This window comes from Acromyrmex echinatior, chromosome 7 (assembly GCF_024713525.1).
Source record: "Acromyrmex echinatior isolate Ae372 chromosome 7, ASM2471352v2, whole genome shotgun sequence".
NCBI lineage: Eukaryota > Metazoa > Arthropoda > Insecta > Hymenoptera > Formicidae > Acromyrmex > Acromyrmex echinatior.
The window spans coordinates 14,393,619-14,408,887 of NC_141858.1; the positions used below are offsets into that span (position 1 = coordinate 14,393,619).

A 15,269-nucleotide genomic window follows, 5' to 3' on the forward strand; every position below is an offset into this window, starting at 1 on the left:
CTCGAGTACACGTGACAAGTGAGTGAAGTGAGACCCGATTGCCACATCGCTAATTGGTCAATTTAATATAAAATTTTCTGATTGGTTGGTTTAGTGGAAAAACTCCAAGCACATTTGCTCCAATTTGCTTGGAACTCCTTCCACACGGAATAACATGTGTATGAAAATGCAAAGTGTGTTCAAATGGATTAGCATGAACAATTGTGATAATGATTGTTAGCACCTCAATACATTTATGACAAAGTAATGTAATTTATTATAGATGAAATGGCATCGTTATTGTTACGCACAGAGATCCTCGCTATTCGATGCGTAGGAAATATTGTACTTATAGGTTAGTTATGAGTTAGTTAATACAATTACAATAATCATATATTACATAGTTTATGTAACATTAGTTAAATAATTTTTATAAGAATTTTAATATTACAAAAGTAATTTTTTCGCAATTAATAAAAATCTTGCTGGTTAATAATTAATGCTTTGGATGCACAAGATAAATTTGATCAAGTTATAAATTTTTACAACTTTATAGAACGCTTATTTATTATCGCAGGTATGGGACCTACTCTCTATGTATTCAGAGATTGCAAATTTGAGTGCAAGTTGGATTGCCTGTATCCAAATAATATACATGGCATTGTAGTAGGAATGGATAACATATTAGCTGTATTTGGTGCCAAGTCTATATGCATTTGCAAATTTGTTGAAATAGGACACAACATAAAGTAATATAATTTTATATGCATGATACACCAAAATCAAATATCAATATGATCTATAGATAAAAATAAGAAAAATTATCTATATGAGGTATAGATTATGATTTATTATCATGATTATGATTCATTATTATAATAATAAGATTATGTTTATATAACTGTTTTTTCTTATTTTTACTCAGAGCATATTAAAACAATTAGATTTAAAATTTGAAATATTCTGATGTAATAATTTTTTTTGTTCTATATGTGTATGTTCTATATGTATATATAGAATTAGAAAACAAAGTACAAATCAATTCAATGATTGGATAATTGCTGCAAAGTGGATATCATTTAAAAAAGAAATACGATTGGCAATTCTATTTGCCCATAATTATATATCTATATACGATATATTTAATAAAACTTGTCAAATTATACGCTGTGAAGAAACATGCATTCTGTATCCTTTCATGATTTTTGTTAATTAATTTCTTACAGAGATAATTGATATAAAAAATGTAACAATTTTCTTAATTAATATCTAGCTATGGCGGTTCTATATCAGGAACTTCTCAAGAGAATTTAATTATTTTCAGTGGAACTGTATTTCAAGAAATTTTAATATGGAAAGTAGACAATAGATGTAATGACACTAATAAAAGAATGCCAGTTTTGCATCGTTTAATAGGACACAAGGTTTGGTAATTATATTGAATTTAAAAGGATAAAAATTTTTGAATAAAAATCTTACCTTGTAAATTTATTCTAGGGTGTTATATTTTCTGTTATTTGTGATCCAACTTTGCGATTTATTTGTTCTACATCTGATGATAGAAGTGTTAGATTCTGGAAAATAACAGAAGATGAAAATTCCAAAAGCAACAATATAAACTGGCAGACAGTAAAAATAGAGCCAATAAAAGCAATGTTTATGCACACAGCAAGAGTTTGGAAAGCTTTAATTAGAAATGACATTGTTTTAACAATAGGAGAAGTAAGATTCAATTTCAATTATACCAGTAGGTGAAAATTACAATTTATTTTTATGTAAAATTTTTATGTAAATTTTAAAAAATTTTCTATTTTAGGATTCACTTATATGCACATGGTCACTCTCAGGTAATTTACTTAATAAAGCTTACTATAAAGCTCCTATATGGAGTATTGATGTATCTGAAGACAATATAGTATACGTGGGTGGAGGTGATGGATCTGTACATATGCAACCTTTTGAACATTACAAAAGCCTAGAAACAATTTTTCTATCTGGTGGCAATGATACATGTAATTTTCCTAAATACGTCTCCTATTTGCACGATGGCACAATTTTAGTCTTTACTGAATTGGGAACGCTTTTACATTACAACAAAGAAATGATGCTTAAAAACACTACATACTTAACAAAAGAACACTATTATATTATGCAAATTTCTCCAAACCGCAACTTTGTTGCTCTTGCATCTAGAGACGGACATGCAATAGTATACGAAGGTAAGAATGTTTATTATAATACAAATCTTAATGACAACATAAAAATGAATTTTTATTACAAATATATTATCTTCATTTTCAAGTTTTTAATTATTAAAATTAAATAATTGATGATGTATTTTTAGAGTACCTTGGGACTTTACGGTTTATGGAGAAAAACAAAATAATGGATTCACAAATCTTATCTTTGCAATGGTTAAACAATTCTGACTTGATAGCTTGTGGGGCAAATGGTCTTTTGAAGTTATTGAGTGGTGTGTAATCATTTCTGCAATGTCATGTAACTATCATAAATGTCATAATGTATTTTAGAACATGTATAACATTTTGATTTTATATAGGTAATCTTACAGTGCATGCAGAATGCATATTGCCGCCCAGTAGAGAACGTTGGTTGACTGCAGCTATAATCTATAAAGATGTTAATCCTCCTGTGAATTACGGGACATCATATAATTTGTTAATATGTGGGGATAGAGCTGGGAATATTTATGTATATGATCTGAAATATATATATTTTAACACAGTTATTAAAACAGATATTAGTAGAAAACCTATTCAAACACTTGATAGGATTCATGGTAAAATAGGAGTCCAGTCGTTTTGTATATTTGGAGAAAACTTGATAACGTCTGGACGTGATGGAATGTTGAGATTTTATCAAATACATTTAATAAAGGATTCTTTTACATACACGAAGCCCTTGGTAATGCTGCATAAAAAAAAGATGCCAATGGACTGGATTAGTGGCATGTTAAAAGTGAATACGAAAAAAATAGGAGGGATGGAAAAAAATGAGATTTTTTTTGTATTTGGTTTTAAACAGGTATAAATCGAAAATTTTATACATATAAATATATATGCACACATAATAGAAAATCTTGTGTAATTATATCTCTTACAATAACATTTTCAGGTGGAATTTATAATATATAACTTGTTGAATGAAAACGTAGTCGTCAGAATTCCTTGCGGTGGCGGTCATAGATCGTGGGACTGTGTAATATCGCACACAAAAGCCAGTTTTGCTTACATTAAAAATAAACAGGTTCATGTATGTGATATGGCTTCTTCTCTTTTTCTTTCACATCCTGTTTTACAGGTAAGTGATTTTTAATCTATTAAAAAGAAAATAATTGTACAAACCTTTTTATATTTGTTGTTTTTTTATGTTTAGAATGGATTTCACATAAAAGAGACATGTTGCTTGCGATACATTTCGATTAAACAATCAGATCATCGAGAAAATATTTTTATATCCGGTAGTGAAGACTGCACTCTTCGTATCAGTAGTATTTTTGAATACGATTTTCAATGGAACGTTTTCAAAAATTTAGGAACTTTTAATGGTCATCTTTCGGGTATTAGATGCCTAAGTGTTGTTAAATTAAACATGTTACATGAATCCGAGTTTCAATATCTAGTCTTTTCTGGTGGAGGAAGAGCACAATTGAAGATTTGGAAGCTAAACTTCAACTTGCAAAGTGTTGACCCAAAAAATCCACATTCAATAAAAAAATTAAATATGTCATGTTTCGATGTGAATTCTCATATGCTCTATAAACAAAATCAGTATTGTAAAAAACCATGGCAGGAAACTAAGCAATTCTGCATCGAAGAACCAGAAACACGTTACATGGATATTTATGCCTATTACCCTAAATTAAATTATGTATTAGTCTTTATAGCTTGTGCAGACGGATATTTAAGGTAATTTAATTATTTATTTTATCAAGAATGATATACCATTTTATGAGAGTTACAAAAAAATATTCTTTTTTTTTTTCATTGCAGACTACTTGTATATGATATTGTAACTAACAATACATATTTGAAAGTATCTACTAAATACATAGATCGTTGCATTTTGAAGATACACATATTATTATACAAATCCAAAGTAATTGTATTAACAATGAGTACAGACGGAAAGTTACGTTTTTTTGACTTTACCGACATGGTCTCGAAAATACACGAGGATGCAAATTCTGGGAACCAGAATATTTTGAATTTCGACGATATCCCTTTTGCAGAATTTAGCTTGCATCAGTCAGGAATTAATTGTTTTGATTTAAAGGATATGAATGAGAATAAATATCTTTTGGTTACCGGTGGCGATGACAATCTTCTCAATGTCACCTATTTTCAAATTTATCTATCAGAAAATAAACTATCAGCTGAAATATTATCCAAATGGAATACAACATCCGCACATTCTACACAAATCGTTGGTAAATTAAGGCACATATGACATCTTTTAAGCTACAGTTGTATTGCATATTCCATATATGTCTTAAGAAATTTATAAAAATGTATAATCAACAGGTGTGAAATTGAAAGGCAATATAATATGTAGCGTGGGAATAGATCAGCAAGTTATTACCTATAATTATTCATGTTCCAATGGAGTCATACATGTAGATATCTTAAATCAAGTATTTACATCTGTTACGGATGTGCAAGGCATGGAATTATATAGTTGTCCCAAGTAAGTTTAAAGATGTATTAGGTGTTATAATTGTCTTCTTTATTTCACTATTCTTATAAATATTAATTTTAACAGCCATGACAAAAACTGGAATGATTTTATTTGTATATATGGACGAGGATTTGAAATAATGTCCATTTAAAATTTCACACAAAGCATATTTGTGTAAAAAATATTTTCTACCGAAGTATCTTGTATATATGATATTATATGTATATATGTGTATATATTTATTTATCTATAATATTTGTAATACTCAATATTATGTAATATAAACTAAATCATTACACATTTAAATATGTGCAAGAATAATTAATTATTTCCCATATCCTCTTCATCTAACTAGAGAAAATATTTTTGCTATTTTAAATACAAATTAAATTGTGCAAAGTTTAAATAAAATACGGGACTTGTGAAATAATGAACTCTAATTGTATAAATATATAACATAGAAATTTTGCATTTTTTTGAAAATAAATAAAATTATTGACTTTTGTGTAAGATATTTGAAATTTCTAAATTTTAAGATACGAGAAAAATTACAGTTTCGAATATAATTAAAACAATTTGAACAGACCTCTTCTTTTTGAATTTGCTTGCCACTAGTCGTCACTGCCGTCAGATGTCAGTTTAATCGTAAATAAATGGCAGTACAGTGTGTAGTATTTTGACAGTATCGCGCAACGTTTCTTGATAATAATTCATAATATTTATAAAAATTGTATGACATATTTAATTACATAAAAATGTCAAGTATCACGATATCAGCCATAAGACCGCGGACTAGTATCCTCGATAAATCCTTAAGTAAAGGTAAAGGAGAGGTTAGCTTGAGTTGTTTTGCCCTCTTATTTTCCGAATTAGTGCAATATTGTCAAAACAGAGTCTATACCGTTCCAGAGCTGCAGAATAAGTAAGTAGATTAAATTATTCTTTATTATTCATTATCTTGCACTTACTTAAAGATGTATTGTCTTATATTGTGACTAGATTGGCAGAGATTGGAGCAGAAGTTGGACACAGAATAACAGATCTACTTGTGGTACGAGAAAAGGGTGGCAAACGTGAGATAAAGCTACTTAATGTATTGCTATTTATCAAAAGTACAGTGTGGAAGTCCTTGTTTGGTCGAGAGGCCGATAAACTGGAACATGCAAACGACGACGAACGTACTTATTACATCATTGAAAAGGAATCCTTGGTAAACAAATTTGTGTCAGTACCCAAAGATAAAGGGAGCTTGAACTGTGCATCCTTCGTCGCTGGTATCGTGGAGGCTGTACTTTGCGATTGCGGTTTTGTAAGCAGCTTCAGTTATTTATTCTTTTTGAGATAGTCTATTGATCAATTTTTAAGCTTGTACATTTATATTTTCATGGGACAAAATTTGTAATTGTTTTAAATATTATTGCAGCCTGCTAAGGTAACGGCACACTGGCATAAAGGAACTACATATATGGTTAAATTCGATGACGCTGTTGTTGCGCGTGACAAGCAATTGGAAGATCGGTAATAGAAAGAGAATAAATACATACATTACATTACTCTTTCTATAACGATAAAATATATAATACCTATATACAAATTTACCAATTGTTGTGATAAATTTATAGTCTTTAATTATTATGTTAAATTCATATTTTATGTGTGTACCTTTTATATTTGAGACTGGTATCACTCTTCATCGAATTTTCATTTCATAACTATATGTTTATAAAATCTTTAATGTTTTTCTTATTTCTTCTAATGACATATATTGCATTTACTATTAATATATATACATATATGTATATATTTCTTATAAGTTTATTTTATATCATCTAGTGTTAAGTTAGATACATCAACTGCATGTACTTTATTAAAATAATCATCTAACAGAATCTATGTGATCTGCTTGCATAATCAATTTGTCCAGTACGATACAAGTGTTCTTTTTTATCCTATGAAAAAAAATAATGCATATTACATATTAATATTTTTACATTGGTTCTCGAATTTTGTTTTTTAAATACATTTGGCTTACCTTTCTATTTTTTAATGTCACTGCAGTTACAATAATAAGAGATGCAACCATTCCAACTCGCGACACGTATCGTATCAATGTAGGTACAAAGTGCTGCTCTATCGATGCTTTCGAAGCAGCATATTTATATATTCCTGTATCAAACTGTATTTATAGAATGAGTAACCATGTGTAATTTATTAAAATTAATTTACATAGACATAATTATATTCTAAAATCGATTATTTATTATTTCAAAATCAACAAAATACTAAAAGTGCTATGAAGGTATAACAGATAGTTTCCGCTATTGTTTCATTATCATGTTTCATTAATCTGTTACATAATTTCTGTGTAGACAATTTTAAATATAAAGTGTACACAATTGATTAAAGCAAAAGTTATATACATACACATATAAATATTTGTGCATTTATGATCCTATTCGATTTTTTAATTCTTATTAGCGTTATGTTTTTAATAATAAACTACTTCATATTCTTTAAAAATATTGAGCATACTTGAATCCGAGAAATACAAAGATCGGAGTAAAAAATTATAAATGCGAGTGAACAAAATACTGTACAATAAATGATAACAATAAATGCAATTTGTCAGAACATAAATCAAACATAAATAGACGTAAATGTTGTCTACGGAGTGAAGTATCGCTAATATTTGTGGACTTATAGGTTAAGTTAAATGTCCGTGTATGTACGTACGAGAAGACTTTTAGTCGGGTGTCCTGAATCTTTTAGATACAATTCGCGTAACTGCTTCCGTTTCGCATCTCTCCACAATGCGATTTCGCGTTGCTCCGGCGAGCAATCGTATACCTTTTTCGACATGACTCTGAATTTCGTAACCTTATTTCTGTCCCTTCACTGCGTTTCTCTACTTTACCTCGCGAGCAGATACGTGACTTTTACCAATCGTAATCAATATAGTAATCGCAAACTGTGAAATAGACATCTTCCAAATTTTGAATAGTTCCTGAAATCCGATATCCATGATGCTAGAAATCGGTCCGAGACCTCGGATAGAGAACAAATCACATTTGAATGATTTGATCACGTGACCATTGCGATTGGTCAATTCTTTCTTCATCCGAGGTCTCGGACCGATTTCTAGCATCGTGGACAAGACTTTATTAAGTCGTAATTTAATAATTTCTATAGATTTATTATCGATTTGTTATATTCTTTTATAAATGATACAAGATGATTTCACTATTTTTATAATATTTATTAACCCTTAAGCCTTGTGTCCACGATGCTAGAAATCAAGATATCAATCATGAAACTTTATCCCTAGGATGGAAAGCGAAAAGTGAAAATTTTAATTATTGAAGTTAATGGAGAAATTTTTCACTTTTCACTTCTCATCCTAGAAAAAAAATTTCATGATTGATACTCAGTTAATTTTTTTTCTGTCCGAGATCTCGGACTAATTTCTAACATCGTGGAATCGGGTTTAATATAGAAAGATTTGGATTCTATCAGCGCTTTTCAGTACTTCTATTCTTATTTTACGTATAATGAACAATAAAAATAAAATGATGACAAGCGCCTGTTCTACAATGTGCTTTTTGTTTCTTGTTTCTTGCCTTTTGTTATTTTTTTATATCTTTTTTTTCTGCTTTTTATCCGATTTTTTGTTTTATATCGCCCGAGATAAAAGTTAACGAACTTCGAAAAAAACAAGAAATACGTATCAAAAAATACAATTTGTTGATAAAACGGTTGCAAAGGAGAAAAAAGCAAAAGATAAAAAACAAGAAATAGAAAAACAAAGAGCACATTATAGAACAGATTTTAAAGCGTGAGCGCCCAAATCGACCGCAGCCGATAACTTACCACCAATAATTTAAATATGATATACGTAAATAGTTTTGTTCTTTACGTTCAGAGGCGCTGATGTTTAATTCTCAATATGGCGACGCCCACGCAATAAGTATAGGTTAGAATTGATCTGATATTATTTTTGTCTCAATGATTGTGTTCAGCAGAGAAAGCAACTTTGCAAATATTGTGAAATTTTTCAATACGATTGATTTATACATTTAGATTTATAAGAAATTGAAAAAAGCCAGAATCAACCATGTTGAAGAATTTTGCAACAGTTGCAAAGCTGCTTTTGTTCCGCAGCCACAATGATATCTAATTAAAATAGATCAATTATGTATAATTATTATTTCCTTTATACTTTCATCGTATTCAGATACACACTTCTATCAGTAATGAAAATCTATAGTATACACAACATGAATAACTGTAGATTTCCAACAATGGCTGCTCTTTTTTAAAAAAGACAGTCAACACAATGAATGTTCTACATTATTCATTGAATGTCAAAAAGGATAAAACGTTTGTCAATCATGTTTTAAAAGAAAAACAACTTACACCGGATTATCAGAACACGTCATTTTTCCAAAAACGTCCAATATAAATGATGACAACATATATGGTCGGTTCATTCGGTTGCATCATTCGGTTTATCGCTGAAAAGAAACAAAACATGGTATAGACCCTCGTGACAAGCTTAATCACGCGTGTTATCATTTCCGCTTTTGAAAGAGAGCCTGCTCGTCGCAGCATCCCCTCACGAGGATAATTATAAATCTGGGTTACTCGATATCGTGGACACATGACTGACAAGACTCGCAATCGTGACGTCACAATCGTCTTATCTCACTCTGTGCAAGCTGTGCAAAACGATACGAAAGATCATCGCGCTGGAATTCAACGAACGAACGAACTCGATAAACAGCGAATGCGATGCGTAGCTAATATACATGTATATATTATGTATGTGCATACAACATCGAAACGTCGTCAGACGACGCCAATGGACTCCATTGTCGTTGAATCACGTGGCCTTTGGTGATGGAAAGTAATATTAGGGAGAGGGAGGAATACAAAAGAACGACGCTGTTAGTCGGAAACGATTGTGATTGTCGCATTACGTCCGTGGTAGACTTAGCTAGCAAGGAATAAAGAGAGCTCGTAAGTGTAAATACGTGTAAGTATTAATTAATTGTTCAAAATGCTTGATCAAGCAAGGAACGCAGTTTGTTTGCTTCCAACAGCAGTCTTTCATGTTTCATGTATTTGTTTTGTGTAAATTAATTTTTTTTTTATCTAAATCATGTAAAGTCAAATAAGTGTGTATTTATAGTGGAAGAGTTCAATTTGCGTAACAGAAACGAATAGCTTCAGTTTTCTTTGTTTCCATTCCTGCCATCTCATTATTTATTACAGAACGCGATAACGCTTGTTTAGATTTTCGTAAAGATTGAATTGTGCGTATTTAACCTAAGGACATACGTCATATTATATTACTAATATCAAAGCATCGTTTAGGGCGTTTAGGCTAATCGAAAATGTCAAAATGTGAATTTCTGTCACAACTCGTAAAATTTACTCTTTATTTTTTTTTAATTCTTTGAATTAAACATAAAAAGTAAAATTAAATTGAATTAATCTACATTGGTAGAAATGGACATAAAGGAAATATCAATTCCAAGATGAATATTAATCTTGAAAGTGGAACTATATATAATATATATATAACAACTCCATAAATTTAAAGTTAATGTAAATTAGGTGGTTGTTTTGTCATTGTGTTCAATGTGTTTTCCTGACACTGTCTTTATGTATTAAGTAAAGCTGAAATATAATAAATATAGAAAATTCCAACTACGGATGACAACTTTTTTATACATCCATATTGTTTACTAATTATTGTAAACAAACAAATGTAAAGTTGAGCAAAGATCGATGTCACAACTGCCTATCAGATAGCTATATTTATTCTTTTGTCTGTTTAATTATTTTAGAAAATAATTGAGAGTTTAATATTTTATCATTACACTTCACATACATGAGAGACAAATGCTTGGAACATAAAATTATATTGTGTTTTGAATATATCAAAAGTAATAATATTTCAAAGTCTTGTGTGTTGTGATTACATAAACAGAGAACATTTATGATTATATAGAAAAAAATCTCTTAAATATTGTATATATTACTGTAATTTTTAAATATATATATATTTAAAATTATTAATTAAATCAAGACGGTTTAGACAACATCGCGATGGAGACATAATTATGAACTCTTTATACATGTATTTACCATGTGATTCAATAAATCTGTTTATCATATCGAATGGTAGCAAACGCGTCTAGTGCGCAATTGAGAGATATCAAGAAAATTTTTTCGTTTTTTTTTATGTTTAAAAAAGGAATTCACAATCATGTATTTCGTCATTTCAAGGAAAGAGAGATAATATCCGATATACATGTATTTGTAATGTCAGTCTCATCAATTTTATATATAATTTTGTTTTTAGAGTACTTTTGGCTAGATTGATACTACAGTAAACTATGAATATATGATTAATATCGAAATTCTTCATCGAAGTCTTGTTACATACTTTTGTCTAGACAAGCTAGATAAAATAATGTGATAAGAAATGAATAGATTAACGTTTGAAGGCTTAGTTTTAAAATTCATAGTCACTCTTAACCAAAGTTCAACTTATTCCTTATCTCTTTCCAATTCTAGAATTAGAAAAAGATAAGAAACAAGTTGAATTGTGAAATTGGGCCTTTAAACTTTAATCTATTGATTTTTTATTACATTCTTTTCTTAGTAATAATTTGATAATCTTTTTTGCGTCTCGGCTAAAGCATTCAGAATACATCCAACGAATCTGAAATTGATAAAAATTTTGATAAAGAACTCTGACCATGAGACTTTTCAAGTATAAATGTGTATGTAAACATGTATGTGATTTAAATGACACGAGCCGCTCATTCGACGCGCTGTAACAAGGTCGAGATTTGAGATCCGTTATATGTTTATCTCCACGTGATCTTGCGTCTCTCGCGTGTTCCATTGAAACAAAATTATGTACACTGGACCCCAAGTTGGCACAGATTATCGCTGTGTCATCGCAGCAATTTTACCGCAGGTTGTGTTCCGAGTGTTTTCCGTCGCGAGAAATGTGAGTCATTGTTAAAATCACACTAACATGAACGGCAGGATAATCAAACGAATTATTCCGGAGGCTACAACACGCGCGCATGTCCAGAAGAGAAAAAAAATAAATTGTCATAAAACTGCAAATGGCGTAGCAGAGAGATTTTCATTTGATTGACCTCGAGGCATTTTTTTTTGCACACAATTGCATAATATACATATTCACGCATGGATACGCGTATTGCTTCTGACAGTGCGTACAGGATGCGTTTTTTTCTAAGAATTTTTTTCTAAGAATCAGGAAAACAAAATGATTCATTTTGAATATAAAAGTTCTTGATAATTGTGGTGCAAAAAATAGGACAAATGGTTGACGCAATGTCTTTTATGGAATTTTATGCAATTTTTTTCGAAATTTTGATCACGTATGTTTGCAGCGGCAGGACAAAGCTTTGTTATACTATTAATAACGTTGCTTTCTTTCTCTTGTAAATTTCGAACTCTGCTCTTTCAAGCTAAGACTCATTGCTAGTTTATTAGGTTATATTTTTATTTGATATTGCACTATAAAATAAAATTCATGAATTTTCTCAATAAGATTGAATGAGCGATTGAACAGAATAATTTTTTAATCTACAATATAAAATTAACTTTTTTGTTTCATATATAAGGGTTATATCTATTCTATTATATTATTGAAATAATCCTTTTTTTGTAGGTGATTTAATTGAGGAATAAACATGAAGAGTGTGGTGGTCTTGTTGTTACTGGCAGTTTTTACCACGGGACAAGCTATTTCCTTCAACAAGATTTTGGATGCAGAATGGTTCATTTTTAAGGTATAAAAGTTGTCATCATAATATTTACTCTAAAGAGTTAAATAAAATGAAAATCTAGCCTTCCATATCCAGTTACTATTCTTTATAAATAGTAACATGGGTACTTTATTAGTTATAGATTTCTTTTTGTTGTGGATCAGTTTCTTACGTAGAATATATTTCATAGCAAATACGATATGATTAAATATTTGTTAAAAAAATAAAGAAGTCACTATGCAAGAAATTCTTGAATTTAATTATTAAATAAAATTAATGATTAAAATGATCGAAAAATTAAACTAAATATTGATTATTATTTTAAGACACATCATAAAAAAATCTATAAATCTTCGGTTGAGGAGGGATATAGAATGAAAATCTTCTTGGATAACAAGCGTAAAATTGCTGAACACAATCGCAAATATGAGCTGAATGAAGTTCCCTACAAATTGGGAATGAACAAATACGGTGACATGGTAAGTTTCTATGAAAAGCAAATTATCTGTATCACGAAGCGAGCAATTTTTCGTGAAATGCTTATTTTTCTTACAGTTGCATCATGAATTTGTCAATACTTTGAATGGTTTCAATAAGTCAGAAAAGGCTCAAAAGCAATTTATGGGAGCAACATTTATCTCGCCAGCTAATGTCGAATTACCAAAAGAAGTTGATTGGAGGAAACATGGTGCTGTTACAGAAGTTAAGGATCAAGGACATTGTGGCTCTTGTTGGGCATTCTCTACTGTAAGCCTATTTTTTTAACACCTTTAATAGATAGAATTGGACATTACTCATTGTCTTTTTTTTTCTTGCAGACTGGCTCTTTAGAAGGACAGCATTTCAGACAGACCGGTATTTTAGTATCACTTAGTGAGCAAAATTTGATTGATTGTTCTGGTAACTATGGTAACGAAGGATGTAATGGTGGTTTGATGGATAATGCCTTTAAATACGTCAGAGATAACAAAGGTCTTGATACCGAAAAGAGTTACCCATATGAAGCAGAGAATGACAAGTGCAGGTTTGTATTAATTATTTTGCATGATTGAAAAATACACAGAATTTAATGATTTATTAAACTCTTAAATTGTAGATACAATCCGAGAAATAGTGGCGCTATTGATACCGGTTTCGTAGATATTCCAAGAGGAAATGAGCATAAGTTAAAGGCTGCAGTTGCCACTATAGGTCCGGTCTCGGTTGCTATTGATGCCTCTCATGAATCTTTTCAGCTTTATAGTGAAGGTATGTAATTATATATATATATAAAATTAATATAAGCTAATTTTTTAAAAAATTTATGAGTTTATAACTTATATATAAGACTTTTAATCTTGTAAATCAGAAATTTAATTCATAATGATTAGTTGGAGACTAATTGTTGTGTAATAAAATCTGAACTTGTGTTCTCATTTTTTTTTCTTTTTTACTTAAATTTTTTCACATTTTTTAGGAGTGTATTTTGATCCTGAGTGCGATTCAGACAATTTAGATCATGGTGTGTTGATCGTCGGCTATGGTACAGACTCAAAAACCGGTCATGATTATTGGCTGGTAAAGAATAGTTGGGGTGAAACATGGGGTGAAAAGGGTTACATCAAAATGGCCAGAAATAAGGACAATCATTGTGGTATAGCAAGCAGTGCCAGCTATCCTCTCGTTTAACTGCCGTTGATAACTAACTTTTTAGTTGTAATCTACTAATTCAGACATGACAGCTATGAGAGGCCTAATAAAGTTTTATGAATTTTAGAATTTTTATATCGTTTCTGATGTATATATGATTTCTTTAAAATTTTAATATAATTGATAAAATTGACATCCTCCTACAGCCAGTTTTCCTGTTTTACCGCGCTATGATAGGAATCAGGAGACACGGTAGTATCTCGGCGCCAAGCCAAGCGCAACGACACTACCATGATTGTAATGACAAATTTTACAGTTTTCCCAACTTTCTTAGGTCTCTATACAAATTAGTTCTTTCGAATAAAGAGCAAAGAATAAAGACAAATGGGAAGATTGCGAAAATTGCAAGCTTCGAAAATGGTGGTTCATTGTTTATCGTTTTAACATGTCTATTACATTCAGTAACAATTATGTGTTATCTTAGGATGTATATATGATTTCTTTAAAATTTTAATATAATTGATAAAATTGACATCCTCCTACAGCCAGTTTTTCTGTTTTACTGCGCTATGAGGAATCAGGAGACACGATAGTATCTCGACACTAAGCCAAGCGCAATGACACTACCGTGATTGTAATTACAAATTTTACAGTTTTCTCAACTTAGATCTCTATACAAATTAGTTCTTTCGAATAAATGAGCGAAGAATAAAGACAAATTCGAGAAAATTGCGAAAATTGCAAGCTTCGAAAATAGTGGTTCATTGTTTATCGTTTTAACATGTCTATTACATTTAGTGACAATTATGTGTTATCTTAGGATGTGTTATCTTAGGATGTTATATTTTAATTTTTTATTTTTTGTTCACACATTTAGAATGATACTACTGCCCGGGATATTTTCTTAATGTCTCAAAATAAAAATATATTAATGATATATTTTATGTAAATTTAACTTTAATGATATACTTCATGTAAATTTAACTTTTTACACTAAATCTACAAAACTAATAAATGAAGATCTAATTAAGTATTTTAGTAAATCATTACACGTATCTCGGGTAATAATCCAGAGTCAAGTTATTTGCTATACAAAATGATCTCTATTTTTTAGAAAACAAAGGAAAATAAAAAATTTTTTAATTATGC

The 15,269-nt window shown here is 30.0% G+C and overlaps 4 protein-coding genes across 9 annotated transcripts; 3 read left to right on the plus strand and 1 right to left on the minus strand.

The window, feature by feature from the left end:
* Positions 1–11: 11 nt before the first annotated feature.
* LOC105153716 (tRNA (34-2'-O)-methyltransferase regulator WDR6) lies at positions 12–4,983 on the plus strand. 2 transcript variants are annotated; one of them, XM_011068732.2, is made up of 14 exons: positions 12–173; positions 263–334; positions 557–728; positions 997–1,167; positions 1,253–1,403; positions 1,477–1,701; positions 1,796–2,198; positions 2,324–2,452; positions 2,540–3,024; positions 3,115–3,300; positions 3,376–3,908; positions 3,993–4,429; positions 4,524–4,686; positions 4,762–4,983. In XM_011068732.2, exons 1-14 carry the CDS (start codon positions 155–157, stop codon positions 4,826–4,828), a joined length of 3,213 nt encoding a protein of 1,070 aa, XP_011067034.1. In that variant the 5' UTR covers positions 12–154; the 3' UTR covers positions 4,829–4,983. The 2 variants fall into 2 exon arrangements, with proteins under 2 accessions (XP_011067034.1, XP_011067038.1); XM_011068736.2 differs by lacking the exon at positions 4,762–4,983 and having other exon boundaries at positions 3,993–4,439.
* Positions 4,984–5,283: 300 nt separating this feature from the next.
* Positions 5,284–6,275, plus strand: LOC105153734 (trafficking protein particle complex subunit 31). Its single transcript, XM_011068758.2, has 3 exons — positions 5,284–5,599; positions 5,677–5,986; positions 6,101–6,275. Exons 1-3 carry the CDS (start codon positions 5,433–5,435, stop codon positions 6,197–6,199), a joined length of 576 nt encoding a protein of 191 aa, XP_011067060.1. The 5' UTR covers positions 5,284–5,432; the 3' UTR covers positions 6,200–6,275.
* Positions 6,276–6,390: 115 nt separating this feature from the next.
* ND-B15 (NADH dehydrogenase (ubiquinone) B15 subunit) lies at positions 6,391–9,459 on the minus strand. Of its 4 annotated transcripts, none has more exons than XM_087407952.1 (5): positions 9,319–9,459; positions 9,091–9,188; positions 7,411–7,645; positions 6,710–6,853; positions 6,391–6,626 (listed from the first exon to the last, which is right to left on the minus strand). In XM_087407952.1, exons 3-5 carry the CDS (start codon positions 7,534–7,536, stop codon positions 6,558–6,560), a joined length of 339 nt encoding a protein of 112 aa, XP_087264078.1. In that variant the 5' UTR covers positions 7,537–7,645; positions 9,091–9,188; positions 9,319–9,459; the 3' UTR covers positions 6,391–6,557. The 4 variants fall into 4 exon arrangements, with proteins under 4 accessions (XP_087264078.1, XP_087264077.1, XP_087264079.1 ...); XM_087407951.1 differs by having other exon boundaries at positions 7,411–7,681; XM_087407953.1 differs by having other exon boundaries at positions 9,091–9,417.
* Positions 9,460–9,543: 84 nt separating this feature from the next.
* On the plus strand, positions 9,544–15,266 carry CtsL1 (cathepsin L). 2 transcript variants are annotated; one of them, XM_011068787.2, is made up of 7 exons: positions 9,544–9,693; positions 12,395–12,515; positions 12,818–12,970; positions 13,047–13,238; positions 13,310–13,515; positions 13,588–13,739; positions 13,948–15,266. In XM_011068787.2, exons 2-7 carry the CDS (start codon positions 12,417–12,419, stop codon positions 14,157–14,159), a joined length of 1,014 nt encoding a protein of 337 aa, XP_011067089.2. In that variant the 5' UTR covers positions 9,544–9,693; positions 12,395–12,416; the 3' UTR covers positions 14,160–15,266. The 2 variants fall into 2 exon arrangements, with proteins under 2 accessions (XP_011067089.2, XP_011067083.2); XM_011068781.2 differs by having other exon boundaries at positions 9,553–9,709.
* The last annotated feature ends 3 nt before the right edge of the window (positions 15,267–15,269 follow it).

Bases quoted from the DNA above. Each gene is read 5' to 3' on its own strand.
- CtsL1 (XM_011068787.2), top strand. From the start codon at position 12,417: ATGAAGAGTGTGGTGGTCTTGTTGTTACTGGCAGTTTTTACCACGGGA. The intron at 12,971-13,046 runs GTAAGTTTCTAT...TTTTTCTTACAG, and splicing joins TGAACAAATACGGTGACATG to TTGCATCATGAATTTGTCAA. The intron at 13,239-13,309 runs GTAAGCCTATTT...TTTTTCTTGCAG, and splicing joins CTTGTTGGGCATTCTCTACT to ACTGGCTCTTTAGAAGGACA.
- LOC105153716 (XM_011068732.2), top strand. The intron at 335-556 runs GTTAGTTATGAG...TTATTATCGCAG, and splicing joins AGGAAATATTGTACTTATAG to GTATGGGACCTACTCTCTAT. The intron at 729-996 runs GTAATATAATTT...ATGTATATATAG, and splicing joins GAAATAGGACACAACATAAA to AATTAGAAAACAAAGTACAA.
- ND-B15 (XM_087407952.1), bottom strand. From the start codon at position 7,536: ATGTCGAAAAAGGTATACGATTGCTCGCCGGAGCAACGCGAAATCGCA. The intron at 6,854-7,410 runs GTACGTACATAC...CTATAAATACAG, and splicing joins ACCCGACTAAAAGTCTTCTC to TTTGATACAGGAATATATAA. The intron at 6,627-6,709 runs GTAAGCCAAATG...TTTTTTTCATAG, and splicing joins TGACATTAAAAAATAGAAAG to GATAAAAAAGAACACTTGTA.
- LOC105153734 (XM_011068758.2), top strand. From the start codon at position 5,433: ATGTCAAGTATCACGATATCAGCCATAAGACCGCGGACTAGTATCCTC. The intron at 5,600-5,676 runs GTAAGTAGATTA...TATTGTGACTAG, and splicing joins GTTCCAGAGCTGCAGAATAA to ATTGGCAGAGATTGGAGCAG. The intron at 5,987-6,100 runs GTAAGCAGCTTC...ATATTATTGCAG, and splicing joins TACTTTGCGATTGCGGTTTT to CCTGCTAAGGTAACGGCACA.